The sequence below is a fragment of the Coenobita brevimanus genome, chromosome 103 (assembly GCF_032717465.1).
Source record: "Coenobita brevimanus isolate Jiangsu-jjx chromosome 103, ASM3271746v2, whole genome shotgun sequence".
NCBI lineage: Eukaryota > Metazoa > Arthropoda > Malacostraca > Decapoda > Coenobitidae > Coenobita > Coenobita brevimanus.
In genome coordinates, this window is record NC_137056.1 from 2,374,166 (window position 1) to 2,394,704 (window position 20,539).

General features: G+C 42.3%; 2 protein-coding genes across 2 annotated transcripts; one reads left to right on the forward strand and one right to left on the reverse strand.

Moving 5' to 3' along the window:
- Positions 1-599: 599 nt before the first annotated feature.
- On the forward strand, positions 600-5,474 carry LOC145415559 (proto-oncogene serine/threonine-protein kinase mos-like). The gene is made up of 7 exons (XM_080284781.1): positions 600-662; positions 2,569-2,809; positions 3,251-3,432; positions 3,839-4,047; positions 4,242-4,401; positions 4,710-4,865; positions 5,229-5,474. The coding sequence occupies exons 1-7, from the start codon at positions 600-602 to the stop codon at positions 5,472-5,474; spliced, it is 1,257 nt and encodes a 418-aa protein (XP_080140907.1).
- Positions 5,475-9,267: 3,793 nt separating this feature from the next.
- Positions 9,268-11,685, reverse strand: LOC145415611 (uncharacterized). The gene is made up of 3 exons (XM_080284835.1): positions 11,637-11,685; positions 10,384-10,581; positions 9,268-9,524 (listed from the first exon to the last, which is right to left on the reverse strand). Exons 1-3 carry the CDS (start codon positions 11,683-11,685, stop codon positions 9,268-9,270), a joined length of 504 nt encoding a protein of 167 aa, XP_080140961.1.
- Positions 11,686-20,539: the final 8,854 nt, after the last annotated feature.

Sequence of the window (20,539 nt, forward strand, 5' to 3'; positions counted from 1 at the left end):
TACCATGATCCTTCTCCTTCTCCACGTGTTCTGGTACAGTTTCTTTCTGCCAGTGTTCTAATATAATGCCTTGGTGTTCCATTCTTACCCTCTCTTCTGAACTAATTCCTTATGGTTCTCTTTTCTAGTCTTTGGTATAATTTTATCTTTTTTTTTCGTTTACCCCGTGTTCTAATGTTATGTACAGTATTTGTATGTTTTTATTTACTATAGTTTTCAGGTATGTAATTCATCTCCTTGTTCTGGTATAACTTCTTGGTCTTGGTGTTCCGGTGTTCTAAAAGACGATACAGGTTTAGGGTACAGTAACTTTTCCGTGTTCTGTTATCATTCTAGTGTTCAGATGTTACTTCATGTGTGGCTACGTTGGGTGAAATAATGTCCTTGTGTTCTCTTCTTATTTCAGTGTTCAGATAGTGTGTGACTGGAGCAAAGCTGTTCCCTTAGTGTTCTGTTCTTGTTTGTGTTTAGTTATTTCAATGTGTAAAGTGAAATATCTTGTGTTCTGTTATTATCACAGTGTTCAGATACGGTTCTATTTGTTTCTCATTTTCTTATCTCAGTGAATCATGTGGGCGGTGAGTTGATGAGCCGCCATTATGAGTGAGGTGGCACGACGCATCTCCGCTTGCACACCCCACCAAGTTGCTAAGAGGGCGTCTGTAGGAGCTGCCGACCCCCCAAACCCCCCCTCCTGTACTCCCAGTGGCCCTAATACCCCTTCATGCACCCCCAACACCCTCTCCTGCATCCCCCACCCTGCCTTCCGCCTCCCTTCCCCATCCCTTTCTTCCTCCATCCCTTCCCCCTTCCTTCACGCTTCAAGTTTCCAGCAGTCTTCCCCTCAGCAGTTGTCTTCTTCCTCTTTAATACACAACCCCTCCTCATCTTCCTCCTCTTTTCCATCCCCCTCTTCCTTTCCCTCACCAACCCCCTTATCCTCTCCCTCCCCATCTCCCTCTTCATTCCCCTCCCCATCCCCTTCTTCCTCTCCTTCCCCTTTCCCCTTACCCTTCCAGCCAAAACGCTTCTCCCTAACTCCAATCCCCGTATCTGGCAAACCAGGGCCCATCTCCAGCCGCCGTGCGTCTTATGATCTCCCGGGCACCCCACCGACACATCCACGGTCTGAAGGGAAGCGATTTTCCCTGGACGTGTCTTGGCTTCTTTCCAGCACCACAACCCACGACCATGGCCTATCGTCAATATCTCCCAGTGCAGGACAGACGTTGCCATCACAGTCTCTCCATTCCTCCCCACTGCCTCCCCCACCCTTCCTCTCCCCTCCCCAGCACCCACAACCCTTTCTCTCCCCCTCACCTCCATCCCAACCCCATCTCCCTCCATCATTACAGAAATTGCTTCCCTCGCCACCTAAGATATTTTCCTTCACGCCTTCTCGCATCTGTCCCTCCCACTCGTCCCCCAACCACTCGTCCCCCTCCCTCCCACTCCAACATTCGACCTCTCACCCACTCAACTCGTCCCTCTCCCTCCCACTCCAACGATCACCCTCCCTCCCACCTCACCTTGATCACAAGAGAGAACATGACAAGGATGAGGAAGGTGAAAAGGTAAAGAGGAAGAGGTCGCTGCAGGTCCCCAGGATAACACTTGATGTAGCGGACACCAGTAAGTATGGAGGAGTATTTTTTTATCCATCTTTATCTTTGCCATCAGCTCGTTTTCCATCCGCAGTGTGTGGGGCTCAGATAAAAGAATTGATAAACATGAAAGTTATGTAAGAGATTGCTGAAATTTTTTGTAGCAAATGGAACTAATATTGCTGTGAAATATGGGCATAAAACTCAGTCTACGCAGTCTACAGATATTAAAGAACCATCTATCCTTGTATACAAAACGGACAGTCTATTCCCAAGCTTCACCTGATATCTCCTGTTGTCTTTTCGTTTTGTCAGCCCCACCATCGTCAGAGGTTGCAGCCTTAGACTCTGGCCACATCACGAGCCTAAACAGTTTGTCCGTACACCACAGCCATCACCACAGTCACCACCCAACACACCACAAGAGGAAGAGTCATAGCATCTCGGGCTACCACAGAAGGCTCAGCTCTGTCTCCAATGTGTGGGAGGGCGGGAGGAGGGACTCTGGCATGTGGGAGGGTGGGAGGAAGGATTTTATTGAAAGGAGAAAAAGAAGTGTCCCTATCCCGCCTCGCCGAGCATCATGGCACGCCCTCACCTTCTCACCTGCTGCAGGGTCCTTTTTTCCACACGCTGGGGTTTTTACACCCTCGTCTAAAGATCACACATTCAGGTAAGCATGACAGAAATATATACCATTAGGATGTAAACTTTACAATTATATATAGTGGAGGTGATGGTGTAGTCGGAATTACACTTGGTTCACATCCGGGAAATTTTGAGCTTAAATCCCAGGGCGAAAATTAGACCTTTGAGTCGAGTCTCATTGATCCCAGCCTGTCATCACATAAAGCTGAAATAGGGACCTGCATGTTTAAGTAGATGGTTGCTTGTTGTTGGGGGAATACTTGCTGTGTGTTTTTCTTGTCATTTTTTAATCTCATATATTTATTTTTTTGCATAGGTTTTGACACAATTCCGAGACAGCGTGAGAGAACTTTTTGCCATAGCTGTACTACACCTGTCTAATCCAATCAACAGGTACTCACCCGCTTTCCCTGTTTCGAATCTCCGGCCCTGCCCCACCCACCGCACCCCAAGGCCATCCCCGAGGCTAGGCAGTCCGTTCCCTTGTCCACCGCCGCCCCTGGGAGCCACCTTAGGACGAGGGGGGTTCGGCAAGGTCAAGGTTGGCAGCTATAGAGGTGAGGTGGATGGATAGATGAATGGATCAATGAATGGATAGATGAGGTGGATGAATAGATAGATGAATAAATGGATGGACAGGTGGACGGATAGGTAAATGGGTAATGGAGAGACTTGTAGATAGATCAATAAATAGATGGGGGATACGGATAAACAGCTACATACAAATAGGTAAATGGTAAATGCGAATAGGACATCATTTCGTGAAGTAACCCCTTCTTTCCGCTTACCTGTCTTTTTCTTTGTATTTTTTTCTTGTCTTCTAAAGGTTTCACGTAGATTATGAGACACTTTTTGAGTTGGAGGGGTTTTGGATAGTTTTCATTAACCCTTCCACCTCTAGAGATCGTTCCCAAGCTGAAAAAAATCGTCTGGTGAGGAAGCGCTTAAAAGAAAAGTCACCGATTTTTTAACGGGGTTCAATTTCTCTCTCCACTCAGGGACGAAAGTGGCGGTGAAGGTGCTCCGGGGGCGTCGGGCTGTCTCCACCTGCGCCCGAGAAGCCCTGGCCCTGCCCCTACCCCCCTGCCCCTACCTGTTGTCCCTGCTGGCCGTCGTCACCCCCGCCCCACCCTGCCACCGCTTCGCCAGGGTGCAGTGGGGCGCTGAGCAGGGAGGCAGGGTGAGTGGATTTAATTAGGATCGATTTTATTGATAGTATTATCATTTATTTTGCAACCATGTCATTATTTTTTGTAATAATCTTTTGTAATTCTTTTAAAGATGGACAAGATGTTACTTTTAGGAGCTGTTGTTCTTGTTCCTCAGCCCCAGCCTGCCTGGCCGAACAGACCCGTCGACCACAGGTATGCAACTGCTTCTACAGGGCCGCCCTACAGGTGCAGTGTAGGGAACCAACCCGCACTGTGTTTGCTCCTCACTAGGGTCGGAACAGTGTCTTTCCCACGGCGAGTGTCATGGAAATATGAGGAAGTTTGGCTCCCGAGTGGACGCCGCAGCTGCTCCATCAAGAGTCACAGCACCACCACGTGTAGAAGTGAAGAGTTTTAATGCAGTCTTAATTTCAGGACCAACTTCTGCCCCTGAGTACGGTGGCATCTTTATTCCGGCTGCCCCTGGACGATTTTTCTGGCCCCGATGATGAGGGTGAGAGTGAGGGTGAGGGTGAGGGAGGGCCAGGGTGGGGGCTGGTGGTGAGTGAGATGTGCTCCCCCCTCACCCTTCTCTCCCTCATCAATGACGTATCTCTGCCTCTCCCCATCACCACAAAACTAAGGTGAGGAAACTAACGTGGAAACCATGAGTAAGGGTTGCGGTTTAAGCTAGGAATTAGATTTTAGAATTGTTAGTACTGAAGCCATCTATCTCTCCGCACCTTCTCTTCATTGCTTTCCCCTATCTTTAACATTATTTGCCCACCTCTATCTCTAACCCTGTCTCTGTCTCTCTCCCTGTCTCTCTCTCTCCCAGATTCCTGCACGAGCTGGCTAGTGGTGTCTCCTTCCTACACAGCCACGGGCTAGTACACCTGGACGTGAAGCCTGCCAACGCGCTACTTACTCACCAGGGACGCCTCAAGCTGGGAGACTTCGGCTGCTGTAAGGACATGCATGGGGACGAGGAGGACCCGGTATGGCATTGTGATTTTTTTTTTCGGTACTAGTGAGATTTGTATCCTTTTTCCATTGGAGCATATTTTATTTATTTATTTATTTTTTAGTGTTGTCCATTAAGGTGAAAAAAGTGGGAGAACCAGTAGAGAATTATAGGGGAAGTATTGATCTATTTTTTTGCTCAAACACAACTGTACAACTAAGTCAGTGCCGCAAGGAAATAGTAATGTTTTTTAAAAGATTTGCGCTACAAACTCTTGCCGGTAACCAAGAATAAATACCTATATAAGATACTAGGAATAACGTTTACTTTTGTCCCATGCAGGTTGTGGGTACAGTGGTGTATCAGGCCCCCGAGGTGCTGCGTGGTGATGGCCGGGGATGTGCTAGTGATGTGTTCTCCTTGGGTATCACCACGTGGCACCTCCTCACGCGCACCTGCCCATACCCACACCTACACCCGCATGTTGTTATTTACCAGGTGAGTAGCTGGCAGGATAACTTTGCTGAATAACTACTTGTGATTAATTTTTTTACTTCTGAGAGTGAATTAAGATATTCCTGATTAACTTTACCTTTTCAGAGAAGTTTGCTCTGAGAAAATACTAAATTTACTTTATATTAATCTGACTAGATAATTATAAGGAAACTGCCAATTGACTTTGGAACACTATATTACGTGATCATAATAATTAAAATCCTCACTCTAATCCCTGCCTAAAAAAATGGAGCGAGGTAAGATCCAGAAACAAAGAAGAAAGCACAAAAGTTTTCCCAATCAATCGTTTTCAACACTTCTGTAAGCTATTATTCCCCTTCAACAAGCCTTCTATTTCTTCTTCAGGTGGTGCGTCTCGGTCTCCGTCCTCCCGATCATCACCCTCCTATCTCGCCTCCAACCTACCTGGACGCCCTGCTCTTCAACTTGGCTGTGAGGTGCTGGGCCGAGTTTCCAGAGGCCCGGCCTACTGCTGTGTCGCTTTGTCGTACCTTAGCGATTATGCGTTTGGCGGGTCCATCGAAGTTCCCAAGATCTAGAGATGAACTTGAGACTAACTTGCACTCAGAATTGAAAGAACATTATTTCTGATTTTGTTCCATTTTTTAGTTTCCAGTAACCCATCTCACTTTTGCTGATTTGTCAAGCTTTAGCCATAATGAGTTTGATGGATCCATCGAAGACTAATGTATCTTGAAATTAACTTTAAAACTAACTTAAAACTGACTTAGTCCAGAATTAAAAGAACTTGACACTGATTTTGTTCTGTTTTTGAGTTTCCAGATGCCTGGCCTGCCGCTACATCGCACTTTCAGATCCTAGCCATCATTCACTTGGCAGTTCTGTTGAAGTCTGGTATATCTTGAAGCTAACCTGAAAGTAACTTGAGGCTATCTTGTTTTCAGGACTGAGCAAGCTTGGACTTGATTCTGTTGTATCTATGAGTCTTCTGGAGCACACCCCACAACTACATTGCTTTGTTGAACCTTTGTGCTTATGCATTTGTATGCGTCCTTAAGTCCCAAAGCTTTGGAGACAGACTTCGGTCTAAACTGCATCCAGAACTGAAGTGTGTCCTGATTAGAGAGGGTAAACTTTGATTTTTGTTCTGTTCTTGAGTTTCAGCCACCTATAATCACTTTGCTGATATTTAGCAGTTACATGTGAAGTTGGTTCATCGATGTCATATGCAACACCTCTCGAGTATTGATTTTATTTTATTTACATCCCATATTAAGGGAACTTTAGGTTTGATTATGCTCTGTTTCTGAGTTTCCCGCAACCCATCCCACTGACGCATCATTTTGTTGAACCTTTGCGATTAGCCATTTAGCCAGTCTTGTGTCTCGTAACACTGACCTGAGACTAACTTACGTCTACTGTAGATTTAGGAAAGTGCATCTAGACGTCAGAGATCTTGAGCACTGAAGCTGCCCTTTTTCCTCTCGTAATTTCTTTGTCTGACATTAGATATCAGGCATTTGGTAGGTTCCTTAGAATCTCTGCGTTGTTGAATCCAGGTTACTAACGTTTTGCTGGACCCTCAAAAGTTCTGTGTATCTTAAACTTGAAACATATTTGCATTCAGACTTGAGACACAATGAACCTTTACTTACTTGTCTTTGAGTTGCCATCCACCTACATCCATTGAATAATTTTGGTTATTGTGCATTTGGAAGGTCTCCTAAGTACAGTGTTGTGTACCTTAAAACTAATTTGAAACGAACATTCATTCAAACTCAAGGGAACTTACACATTCTGATTGCCCACTTTTTTTTTTTCTTTAAATTATTATCTAGGTAGCCAGCTCACCGATTCATGGCTTTTTCAGCTTTGGCCATTATGTGATTGGCTGACCTCTTGACATCCTCCTTACCTTCAGAATAACGTACGATCTCATGCTTCAAGATTGAGGCCTCTTTAATTTTGCCTTTTTTCTAAGTTTTTCATTTTTCAGTTTCTCACCCAACCAGTTCATCTCTCTGAAGCTTTAATTTAACTGCATTTTCTACCATTTTGGCCTTTTAAAGTTGATTTGCATATTTTTCATTAATTTTAGTGTACTTACATTCTTAAGCTGATGTGTTATTATTAGCCTAATATAGCAGCATTTTTCTTAGTTTAAATATAGATTTTAGTTTATTTTCATCATTGATTCATATACTGCTTTTAATATATTTATCTTAGTAAATTTTCATCATCTTTTGTTTTATATATGCTTTGAAAATTGGTTTGCATTTTTAAACTGATTGCATGGCCGTGGATTTTTGTAGTGTATTCACGCAGTTTTATAGTTTTGATGTTTCATTTTAGTAGCTTGAGTGTGCGTTTATTTCTTACTATGTTGCACAGTTTTACCGGAGGATTACAGAGTCCATGTATATTTCTCTTTAGTGTTAATATCATCATCATCATCATCATCATTGTTTTTTTGTTAAAGATATTGCTACTACCATAGGTCTCGGGTTTACCACATAACCAAATACGCGTAGCTAAATACCTCAATTTCTCTTGTTTTGGATAATGCACCATGGTTAATTTCGAAAGTAGGTTAATTGAGCCTAGATTTACGTTCCTTAAAAGTCTGAAAACTTGCCACTTCTGACTGTTCATTTTCTTCATTCCTCGTTCATCTCTTGACTAATTTGCTGGTTGATATTATTTGAAAAGTATTAAGTTTTGGTGCAGTTCACAGTATTGTTTGTGGTCACATATCTGTCGAAAGTTTAGAAATAATCTTTAGTTTTGCATATCCTAAGCTTATATTTTACTTTCATATTTTATTTCTTATGTACAAATGTATTTAAGAAGATATTGTAATACTTAAGGTACACACGAGTGTTGTATATAAGAGTTAAATCTGGGGCGCTGTATATTATAGCTATTAAACTGGTCAATACTTGGTTGCTTTTAACATTCCAGATAATGAACACAAATTCCAAACTAGTTATTCACTCCCTACAATGACAGCTTTTTTCCCCTGCTTATTTCCAAAGATTTGGCACCTCCAGATTATACGTACATTCTTTCACTGTGCTCACAGCAACTCACTGTACTTCGTTTCATTCATTCATTGATTTAAAATCCTGTTTCATTAGTAAGGGGATGCGTCCATTATGGTGTGGCAGGGGTAAATCAGCTCTGCTGCCGGGCCCTGCTGCAGATGTAGCTGATTGCACTACGCAGTTGACCCTCGTGCAGTGTGGTGCGTTGAGGATCTGTCCCTTCATCCCTTGGGGCTAAGATACTAATGAACGTGTGTGTGTGGATGAGTAAATTGGGAGTGTGTCGTCCTGTCTCGGCTACCCCCTTTTCTATGGGGAAAGCAGCCTAGGTATATAGATAGATAGATTTCAAAGCCCATGAAGTGTGAAGGAAATACTGACCAAATCTCAAACTTTGCCTCTTTAGTGTGATGGTGCCATTAATATCTCAGTCTGGTTTAACCCAGACGATTTTATTCAGTTCGAGAACTACCTTTTTGACTGAACGAACAAGTTCCATTAACTCTACTTCATTGACGAAGAATTTTCTACTTACATTTGCTGCCGGTAAGCAATTTTGTTCAGAACAGGGAAGAACCAACCTGGTGGTGAGGGGATTAACTTTTACATGACATATCATGATACCAAAACAGCCTGTAGAACTTCAGAAGTCCTTTATTGCTCAAACGTTTCCTATAGACCTCACATCCAGTTTTAGTTAATTCCTAAACTGTGGTAGGTTTCAGTGAGCTGAAAAAAGGCATCTATGGTCAAGCTGAAATGAAATATGAAGCCATTTATTCTTGTCGAATGTGTTAATCGTGGCAGTTTTTGATCATCCTGGTACCCTGGGTTTCTTTTGAGTGCAGTAAAATTTTTCGTTGGCTGGGAAAAAAAAAAAGGGTAATTCGCACCCAAAGGGTTAGAGGTCCGCCAAAGACAGTGACTATAATGTTCACAATAGCCCTTCGGAGCACTGGATGCAAAGGCAAACACCACTATAATCTCAAAAGCCCTTTATGGTTCAACAATCCCTTGTAGTCCTCAAATTCGGAGTTTCAGTTATCGATCTGACAAGGACAGTAGCTGCCCAAAGATGTCCATGGAGAGGTGGATGTAGAGACAAATAACAATAAAACAGCAGAAGCCTAATAAGGCTGTACAGTCCTCAGTATAACTCAGATGTGGAGTAGTTGTTAAGATCTGACAAAGGCAGTGACTGTGATGCATAAAGACCCGCATGAGACAGTGGATTTAAAGGTGAACGAAGAAGTTAACACTAGTTGAGAAAGTGACAAAGCATCCTCTAGTAATAAAAACACCATAAAAATCTCAGGAACCCTTTATTGATAAAAAAAAAAAAAAAAAATCCCTATCAGACCTCGCATTTGGAGTTTTAGTTAACTAGCCCGACAAAGGCAGCGGCTGTGGTGCTCATAGACGCCCATGGAACAGTGGATGTAGAGGCGGCCGTAGGACTCGACGCCAGTGGACATGGTAATGTCGTTGAGGAAGGCATACTCACCCATTTCGTGAGGGTGGCCTGGTTCCCACATGTTGGACTGCAGGGAGAGGGCCTGGCCATTTGTTTGTTCCCAGTTTCCATCAACTTTCTCTACTCCAATCCACATGTAGGGGTGGGCTTCGAATGTTGCCCCTGTTTGTAGAGGGACACGTTAGAGGGTTTGGCTAGCATAAAGGAAATTTTACTATCATCCAGGTTCACAACAGTTAAAGGACAGGTGATTGATCTGTGACCCGAGTGACAATATATGATTAAAAAGCTTACCCTGCTTCTTGGGGATTCAAACTTACAATTACCATATCATCATTACCCTGTCAAGCATCCCTAGGCCACCAAAACACAAGAAAACTGCTATTAACCTATTTATTCATATAAATTTCCCTTTTATATTCAAGTGGCACGAGTAGCCACTATGCAATCCACGTAACTCACAAATATCCCACAGTGCCCATCCAGTTCCATGAATATCAGTTGCATCAATGTCTATCTATGTGGTTGGCAATAGCTTCAAGGTGATCTTTGTTGCTGAATGGGGGAATATGTAGTGACCCATATTAAATCAACTTTATGCTCAGTATTATGAAGTACCCAATTATATTCACGTAATTCCTAGTTATCCAATACATAACAAGTTAAATATTCACGTAATTCCCACATATAGCTCATTAAAATCATCTGATCCACTAATGCCAAACAGTATCAGGTGGTGAAGGCTTCCATTTCCATATTTCATGTGATTGTCTACTTATATTCACGTCTTCAGTATGCATCCTTGTGACTTCACTTAACCCCTCAGTATCCACTATAACTCCTTTTGAAATTTCATACCCTACTGACATCAAGCGACGTGGTAGAGAGAGCTAAGTGTTGTCAAATGTGGCATTATCTAGCTTTTCCTCTATTGAATTCACATTTGCCAAAGCTCATTGTCACAGTTACTCACATGATGGACAGTATTTACTACATAGTGCATTAAAATCACCCAACATACCAACATCGAGCCATGTGGTAGAGAAGGCCTCCAGGTGTTCAGCGTCATCAAAAGTAGCGATATCAACAGTTTCGTCGGCTGATGTCATGTCCTGGCAGTACCCCCGGCACTCAGCCCAGGTCATGTTCACACCAGGCATGTCAATTACAGTAAAGCATGCGCCCCCTGACTCGAAGAAAGGGGCTGTGCATTGGGCGGCTGTGGGAATGATAATAAAGACTGTATTTTGACCCATCTGGGAAGAGCACAATCAAGAAAATATACCCAAAACAGCAGTTACCATTTAGAAAGAAATTCTCGTCAGCAAAAGGTGTAAAGCAGTCATAAAAGAAGTACTGTTACGTGTACCTATACAGAAAGTATGCACAATCAGTGAAAGTATAATCACAGATTTGCAAACTTTTTGTGGAAAGAAATATGAATCACGGACAAGGTGTTATTTAAAGTACAGTAGTATCATAATGTACTGGAATGTATTGCCAAAAAGTTAGTGACAAATTGGCCAAAAAAATAAATAAATAAATAAATAAAAAAAAAAGCTATGATTCAGTGAAAAGTTGTGGACATAGAAAGCTATATTTATTGGGAACTTATTGATAAACGAAATGTAATCTGTTATTTTTTTTTTTTTTTTAACAAGGAATGTTGTAACCCATACCAGCAAAAGATGTATCGTACCACTGACGGGATAGTGAACAGGTAAAGTTTTCCCTTTGTCTAGTAGATATACCTAACAGCTCTTAATTAAGAATATTATTACGGTATGCCATTATTTGTCTTTCAAGGCGTCAGTGAGTCATGATGATGATAAATAGGTAACGCTATTAATGAAGAGTGGACCAAAGAAACCTTGCTGCCTGATAGAAAGTAACCTGTTTGACAAAGATATTCTACTCCATTTACGAAGTTGATAGTAGGCTAAATGAGGCATCATTATACTATCTGAAAAGTTTACAAAAGGTGTTGTTCATTACAAAATTGCTGTCGAAAGAACAGTTCTTATACGTTTAAAAAGTTCTTGCAAACTAAAATGAAATAATTCATTGAACCTGGAGACATCTTCTAAATTTTCTGTCAGACGATTTTCTTCACCTTAAGATATACCTTTCAAACTGCAGGGGTTAGGTATGGCAATGATTTACGCCTTCACCATGAGAGGCCTTTGCTAAGCCTAATTTAAACATGTGGTGGCAAAATAAGCTAAGGGGGACGTCAACCTGTTATTAGATTAAAATTCGACCATAATCACCTACCAGCAGAGGCCACAAAAGCAGCCAGGATAAGATGTGTTAGGAGAGACATGTTTGCTTGGTTTGCTATGAGGGAGTGCTCTGCTGAAGGCCCATGTCCCTGTCCTATATATATACACACAGGCACCACAGTCCTCTCGATAAGGCCTCGTCATGTAGTCACGTTTCTGGCATGGGTAAATTGCATCAGGTTGGGAAAATGTAAGGTGGGAATCTCAGGGTGCAAGAGAGAGAGAGAGAGAGAGTGTGTGTGTGTGTGTGTGTGTGTGTGTGTGTGTGTGTGTGTGTGTGTGTGTGTGTGTGTGTGTGTGTGTGTGTGTGTGTGTGTGTGTGTGTGTGTGTGTGTGTGTGTGTGTGTGTGTGTGTGTGTGTGTGTGTGTGTGTGTGTGTGTGTGTGTGTGTGTGTGTGTGTGTGTGTGTGTGTGTGTGTGTGTGTGTGTGTGTGTGTGTGTGTGTGTGTGTGTGTGTGTGTGTGTGTGTGTGTGTGTGTGTGTGTGTGTGTGTGTGTGTGTGTGTGTGTGTGTGTGTGTGTGTGTGTGTGTGTGTGTGTGTGTGTGTGTGTGTGTGTGTGTGTGTGTGTGTGTGTGTGTGTGTGTGTGTGTGTGTGTGTGTGTGTGTGTGTGTGTGTGTGTGTGTGTGTGTGTGTGTGTGTGTGTGTGTGTGTGTGTGTGTGTGTGTGTGTGTGTGTGTGTGTGTGTGTGTGTGTGTGTGTGTGTGTGTGTGTGTGTGTGTGTGTGTGTGTGTGTGTGTGTGTGTGTGTGTGTGTGTGTGTGTGTGTGTGTGTGTGTGTGTGTGTGTGTGTGTGTGTGTGTGTGTGTGTGTGTGTGTGTGTGTGTGTGTGTGTGTGTGTGTGTGTGTGTGTGTGTGTGTGTGTGTGTGTGTGTGTGTGTGTGTGTGTGTGTGTGTGTGTGTGTGTGTGTGTGTGTGTGTGTGTGTGTGTGTGTGTGTGTGTGTGTGTGTGTGTGTGTGTGTGTGTGTGTGTGTGTGTGTGTGTGTGTGTGTGTGTGTGTGTGTGTGTGTGTGTGTGTGTGTGTGTGTGTGTGTGTGTGTGTGTGTGTGTGTGTGTGTGTGTGTGTGTGTGTGTGTGTGTGTGTGTGTGTGTGTGTGTGTGTGTGTGTGTGTGTGTGTGTGTGTGTGTGTGTGTGTGTGTGTGTGTGTGTGTGTGTGTGTGTGTGTGTGTGAAACGTGCTTATAAAAAGATTTGTACCATCATTAAAAAAGATTGCATATTTAGAGTCCAGTGGTTATGAAAATGAGAGAGTTCTGCAGACATAAATTAATCTATTAACCTGTTTACTACACACACACACACACACACACACACACACTTTCACATGCATCACCCCTCCTATAGACACCCCTTCCGCTCGTACTTCGCCAGCATGGAAAAGAGTTAATTCTGGCTGACACTCTACCCGACAGGAAGGGGTCGAACGTGCAACAGAGACCTAATATTTACAGACAAAGCTACAGATGCTCGTGGTGATTTTATTATTTAATTCTGGTTGCCGACAGACGATTTAATTTTTTTTTGTCTTTTTGCCTTTTTTATATTCATGTTTTTCTCACCACTTTTTCTGATTCTTTTTCTTTTTCTAATTTCTTTGTATTTTTCTTTCTTAATTTTTTGGCAAGATTTTTCGAAGTGGAGGGTTTAGATACAAGCTTTAATAATCTGTTCAAGAGGCGAGGATACCAGTAGCCTCAAAATAGATAAATAAATAGATAGATAAATAAATAAATCTTTGCTGTTTTAAGGGTGTAAGCTGAGGGAACATCTATCACCACTTCTCTTACTCTTAACGTCACACTCATGCCATACCCAAGTCTCTCACCCACACGTTAATTTGGCTACATACATGAAAAAATATAAAAGAGGAGGAGGACACACTAAGAATCTCCATTTCAAAACATTCAAAAAGTCTGTCTATGTTAAAAAGCTATAAGGAACATAAAAGACAATGTACAAGTGGAATCCACAAAGTCTATTTATCTATCTGTTAAGTAATTCCTTTTTGTTCCACCAGGAGTGTAAGGGTGCAAGGAAAGGCTATTTAGTCCTAATATTTAAGATTAGGGTGACCAACTGACCAATCTCCCCCGCTCTTGAGTGGCATAATTTGAGCACTAAATCCCCACTATCTCTTGGATGACAAACCTTACGTGCCTCACCTGGTTGGAATGCCTTAACCCACTGGACCGTCAAGCGTCATTTGGCTATGATTACCACCCGACGTAGTAAATGGTTTCGTGGAATACAGGGTGCCATTTGCCTTGTCGCTTGATATAGAACCCCTGAAGATATCACTACATCGAGTGAGTGGAGGCACCCCTCATACCCCAAAATATGGAAAATAAATACCTGTAATGAAGGTGTGCCAGAGACCTAGTAAGTCCACAAGAACATCCCCTTCTGCAAACCGTAACTTTTTCCTTCCGAGTGTCTTTTCCCCCCCTTTTTTTCCTTCCTTTTGTCTTTTGCTGCTACTCGTAAAAGCTTCTCATACTGGAGTTTATCAAGAGCTTTTGCATCGAGGTTACTGTGTGCGAGCTTTGGGTGGGCGGGTATTGAGGTGACCGCCCTCCCCCTATCGGCTAATATTCGCGAAGTTCACAGGTTCCCTCCTTTATTTACTTTTAGAAATGGCCAAATCTGACCCACATTTGGCACACTGGGTCAAAAGAGGTCAAAACCATAATTATCTAGCCCCTCCAGTTCGAAAAGCCTATCCCTAGCTGAGTAAAATCGTCTGGCGGGAATAATATGAAAAAGACATTCCCGTGCTCAGGGATTTGAAAAGAATATATTTGGTGATAGCAAGAGTAATGTTCAATCGTTTTTTCCGACCCATTTTAAACTTTTTCATTCAAACCTTTTCAAGCACCCTATTAATCAAAGTTTAATTGTATTTTCAAACTATATTGTTGTACCCTTTTAAACTTTTTTTTAAAACTTAACCAAACTTTTGAACTGTATGGAATAGAGGATATAAAATGCCATATTTTAGTGTATAAATATTTTCTTACACTTTATCATGCTCGCATTATTTACACTCCTTTGCCACACCGTGAAATTCACATGCTTCATTAAAAACGCACACACACATGCACGCACATGCACGGCCGCGGCGCGCACACACACACACACACACACACACACACACACACACACACACACACACACACACACACACACACACACACACACACACACACACACACACACACACACACACACACACACACACACACACACACACACACACACACACACACACACACACACACACACACACACACACACACACACACACACACACACACACACACACACACACACACACACACACACACACACACACACACACACACACACACACACACACACACACACACACACACACAAAGCAAAAAGCTTAAAAACTGATGAAAATTTCAAACTTCCAGAATCGAATACCGGTTTAATCAGACTTTTTCACCGTACCATTTTAATCATTTTCCAATCAATCAAACTTTCTGAAAAACCATTTTAAACGTTTAAATGTTTAAACGATTGAACACTCCTGGATAGCAAGAAGTAAGCAGAAAATATACCACCGTACTGAGGAGGTGAATTAATAACTACATGTTCTCTCTATGATGAACAAACATCGTCTGGTGCCTGGGAGATCTAAATAAATTAATAGATAGATAGACAGACAGACAGATAGACAGATAAATAGATATTGCTGTCCCTCCTCATGTTACACCATAGTATCCTCTTCTGTGTTATTGATCCAACGTCTGTATTAAAACGAGGACAAATAAGGGATTGTTAGAGTGAACGATGCAAAATAAATAGCTAAGGAAGAGGTGTTGCGAAGTCTCCTGTGCCATTGTGACTGCAGACCTAATTCTCAGCTTTAAAGAATCGTCTGGCTTTAGCAGGGAAGGAATACTGGGTTGAACTGAAGGGGTTTGTGGAGTCTATTTCTAACCTCATCAGTTCTAGGCAGGGAGAGGGGCTGGAGAGAGGGACGCCTGCACGTAGTGGCACAGATACTCGTATAACTGCTCGGCGGCTCTACCTGGCTATACAAACGTCTCTCAGTATTACCTCTATCTCCCGAAAGAATAATGATGGATGACGCCTTCACGTGGTGGCATTGATATGACTACTCGGCGCCTCTACCTGGTTATACACACGTCCCTCAGTATTACCCCCTATCTCCCGAAAGAAGGATGGTGCACTGTAAGAACCGGGTAACTTCAGCCTCCAGTCCACAGGGTTCACGTTCATTTGGGCCTAGGGTTGCAGCTGCTCTTACTGCTGTTCTTTACTACGGTACTAGAACACAAGAGACTTCCTTTAGGCGAATTAACTCACTGGCTGCGAATTATCTATATTGCATCATATTTCGGGTAACGTCTGACGATTTAGCCACTGGAGAGATATTAAGGACCTCCCCTAAAAGGACAGAGAGAGAGAGAGAGAGAGAGAGAGAGAGAGAGAGAGAGAGAGAGAGAGAGAGAGAGAGAATAAAAATTAACCCCATGATTAGAAAAAAAAAAAACCTTCCTATTTCATTCCAGCTTATAACAAACGATTTTATTCATTTCTTGTAAGATCACTGGAGCCAAAGGGTGAAATCGTTTGACACCAATAAATAAATACTTAAATAAATAAATAAATGAATAAATAAATGATGGAAAATCGTATCGAAGGGCGTAATGGAAACTGGAAAAGTTGTAGCAAGACATGATAGTGTTTAAAATCGTTTCACTACGCTGACTAAAATCGCCAGGTGATTGCAAGAATAAAACAAACGATGCGGATTTACAGCTTTATTGAAATCTAGAGAAATTAACACTCTCAGGCTCCTATGACTCACTCTCAGCTGCCCCCCAAAAATAAGTTTGTCTTTGTCCGGAATGGAATAATAAGCCTCGTATTTAAACATCGTATTAATATCCATATCAAGAGTTGCCAAAGTAGAATATTCTTTTTCCCTCATGGCCACTTTTATTACTAATTCATTTTTGTGTTTGTTAGGCTTTCTTGTTTTTACACCTAATTACATGTTTTTGTTAACTTTGTCTTATTACTTTATGCCTGGGTTTGGGGTTAGAAAGAAAATCTGCCAAGAAGTGAATGGAATTAGTGGTTATTTTTCTCTTACTGTGTCAAATAATCTCACAGTTGTATTATCTTCTTTTCATGTTTTGGTGTGAAAGAGAGAGAGAGAGAGAGAGAGAGAGAGAGAGAGAGAGAGAGAGAGATAAAATGAAGACCGATAGGAGGAACACAGCACCTGATTATTTTTTTACTAATATATGAAACAAGCGATGAAAGGAGAGCGTGCGAGTGAGAGACTGACTAGGAGAGTGTGCAAGAGTCTGACTAGGAGGGCGTGTGAATGAGAGACTGACAAGGAGGACGTGTGAGAGTGGGAGACTGACAAGGAGAGCGTGTGAGAGTGAGAGTCTAACTAGGAGACTGCATGAGTTAGAGACTGACTGGGAGAGTGTATGAGAGTGAAACAGATGACAGGGAAGAAGAGAGAGAGAGAGAGAGAGAGAGAGAGAGAGAGACGGAAAACAATATGGCGAGATAAGAAACAAGGGTTGCTTCTGAGTAGGGATAAAAGTGTCTGGATTTTTTTTTTTTTGGTCGAGGCCACCCCTCACAGAATGCAGCGTCAGTCAGTAGATAGATATATGGTCTAAATAAGTACTAATTAATTCATCACCATCACCACCATCATCATCATCATCTCCTCATCGTCATTATTATCCCCATCTTTATCTTCACCTTCATCATCATCCCTATCATCATCATCATCATCAACATCATGCACTCCATCAGGATCAAGACCTCTCCCTACCTCTTTCATTTTCTCGATTTTTATAACTTTAATTGCCTCTTCCTCTCGCTCCATCTCCGTATGCCACTCTGATACACTGCATATTTATTTTTAAGTCTGCTTTATGTCCATTTTGCTTCTAAACCCACCTTATCTTAACTTGGCCCAAAATTGCCATCTCTTCATCCTGAATGCTGAGGTGCAGTAAGAGATTAACACTAGAATAGGATCCTAGTCACAAAGAAGTGCCATAGAAAGGATGTAGAGCCGTACCGGTAGTATTTTTTTTTTTTTTTACACTCAGGTTTGGGAAATAAGCTACAAAAAGACATAAATCTGGGCCAAGTTAAGGTGAAAGACCTATAGTTTCGTTTAATCTCTCTCTCTCTCTCTCTCTCTCTCTCTCTCTCTCTCTCTCTCTCTCTCTCTCTCTCTATTTATAGTACAATACGCATAGTGTGAACATTTTTACATAGAGAGAGAAATTTTAAGTTACTGTAATCGAGTTAGATCATCAAGTGTTTTCTGACCACCGACAACAGCAGTTATTATTTTGATGTACTTTAACAGCATAAGAAAACATCAAATATTCTCATATCACTCACAACATCAATTATAATTTCGAAAACTAACAGAATCAAATCATCCAACGTTTCCTGTCCACCCAAACCAGCAGTTATAATTGTTTCGAACTGTAGGGGGGGGATCAAAACATCAATTCTCAGACGGCCCATCGCAACATCAAGTCATTGCCCCCCTGCACACGACACCCAGGCAGCGTAGGGGGTGCCGTGTGGAGCGTGTGCGTGTCTAGCGAACTATACCGGGATCAAAACATCAATTCTCAGACGTCCCATCGCAACATCTAATCACTGCCCCTCTGCACACGACACCCAGGCAGCGTAGGGGGTGCCGTGTGGAGCCTGTGCGTGGCGGGGCGTCTGGTAGCAACCCGGCAGTAAGTAGCCCTGTTGCCTATCACGTCGCCCCCGCCAGCTCTCAGCACCAAGGATACACGATGGAAAGTAACAGCTGTGTGGCAAAGGTCGTCTGGCGGGGTAGTTAGAGAGATAGTTAGGGATTTTTCGAGTAGTTAGAGGCCATTTTGAGTAGTTAAGGGTAGGTTTGAGGTGTTAGGGAGGCTTTTGAGTAGCTAGGTATATTTTTGAAGTAGATGGGGACACCTTGAGTAGCTAGGGACATCTTGAGTACCCGGGGACACCTTGAGTAGCTGGGGACACCTTGAGTTGCTGGGGACACCTTGAGTTGCTGGGGACACCTTGAGTTCCTTGGGACATCTTGGTGCTTTGCTGGGTAGGGTTTTCTATCACCAACCAAACACGTTCACATCATGTTCTTCTCTCAAGCAGCTACGTGTCTGAATTTCACGATGAATATTTGATGAACTACACTACTTCAGTTTTCTCTTCAGCCAGTGTGTACTACAGGTCTGTTCATGCTAACGTCACTCTGCTTCACTCTTTATTCATACTAGCACCAGTCTGTATCACTCTGACTGGTACCAGATAATTTCCCTAGTCATGAGGAAGTGCCCCAAGATCTAAGGGTTCAAAAGGATCTCTGTATTTTTTTTTTTTTTAATGCGAAGTGTCAGAAAACTTTATTTGTCACTGGAAAATCCCTGAAATTTGTCTATCCATTCACCCATTTCTCTGCCTGTCTCTGTCTATCTATCTATCTGTCTGTCTATCTATCTATCTATCTATATGTCTGTATAAAGATGCAATATGTGTAAAAAAATCCACCCGGGAACCAAAATGAGTGAGCTTTCAGAACTGCCAAATCATATTATTATCTAGTTGTGTGTGTGTGTGTGTGTGTGTGTGTGTGTGTGTGTGTGTGTGTGTGTGTGTGTGTGTGTGTGTGTGTGTGTGTGTGTGTGTGTGTGTGTGTGTGTGTGTGTGTGTGTGTGACCTGGGCCACCTGAAGCGCATAGTTACTCCTTATCGCTTGTTTCTCGATAGCATTAACCTTCTGTCTGTCTGTCTCTCTCTGTCTGTCTCTGTCCAGCTGTGTCTCTGTCTGTCTTGCTGTCTGTCTGTCTGTCTGTCTGTCTTTATCTATCCATCTATTTCTCAATCTGTCCATCTATCTGTCTATCTATTTGCCTGTATGTCTGTTTGTGTGTCTGTCTTCCCCAGCAGTGTCTCTTTATGTCTGTCTTCCTGTCTGTTTATCTGTCAATCCATCTATCAGTCTATCTATCTATCTGTCCGTCTGCTTGTATGTCTGTTCCTCTGCCTGCCTGTCTATTTATCTGTCAATCCATCTGTCAGTCTATCTACCTATCTATCCGTCTGCTTGTATGTCAGTTTCTCTGTCTGCCTGTCTGTGTCTGTCTGTCTCCCTCTAACCCCACTGAGAGACACCGGAATAGCAAGGTCAGGTTGGGTTAGGTTAGGTTGGGTGGCTCCCAGTGGCCACCCCCCTCAATCAACACCAAAATCTCACAAAATCGAAAATAAAAACGTCTGTGATATAATAATAATAATTATAATAATAATAATAATAATAATCTACGTATATTGATAAGGAAGGTGACGCTTGTGCAAGAAGAGAGATATCGTGAAGAACTGTTATCACTGTGGGAACACACTCTCTCTCTCTCTCTCTCTTCGCCTGTCTGTCTGTCTGTCTGTCTGTCCGTCTCTCTCTCTCTCTCTCTCTCTCTCTCTCTCTCTCTCTCTCTCTCTCTCTCATTCTGTTCTTGCTCATTATGTGTGCTCGCTTTTCTTCCTGTATATTCAGGTATTTAATAGATACAAGGAAGTACTTGGGTATTTAATAGATATAAGGAAGTACTTGGGTATTTAATAGATATAAGGAAGTACTTGGGCAGTTAATAGATATAAGGAAGTACTTGGGTATTTAATAGATATAAGGAAGTACTTGGGTATTTAATAGATGTAAGGAAGTACTTGGGTATTTAATAGATGTAAGGAAGTACTTGGGTATTTAATAGATATAAGGAAGTACTTGGGTATATTGATAAGACAAGGATAAGACGATTTCCTTCAGCTGAGGGAAATCGTAGGAGTGAGA

Coding starts and splice junctions, on each gene's coding strand:
- LOC145415559 (XM_080284781.1), top strand. CDS start 600: ATGAGTGAGGTGGCACGACGCATCTCCGCTTGCACACCCCACCAAGTT. Junction 3,433..3,838: donor GCGCTGAGCAGGGAGGCAGG/GTGAGTGGATTT, acceptor TCTTAATTTCAG/GACCAACTTCTGCCCCTGAG. Junction 4,402..4,709: donor ATGGGGACGAGGAGGACCCG/GTATGGCATTGT, acceptor TGTCCCATGCAG/GTTGTGGGTACAGTGGTGTA.
- LOC145415611 (XM_080284835.1), bottom strand. CDS start 11,685: ATGTCTCTCCTAACACATCTTATCCTGGCTGCTTTTGTGGCCTCTGCT. Junction 10,582..11,636: donor TGCTTTTGTGGCCTCTGCTG/GTAGGTGATTAT, acceptor TCATTCCCACAG/CCGCCCAATGCACAGCCCCT. Junction 9,525..10,383: donor TACCACATGGCTCGATGTTG/GTATGTTGGGTG, acceptor CTCTACAAACAG/GGGCAACATTCGAAGCCCAC.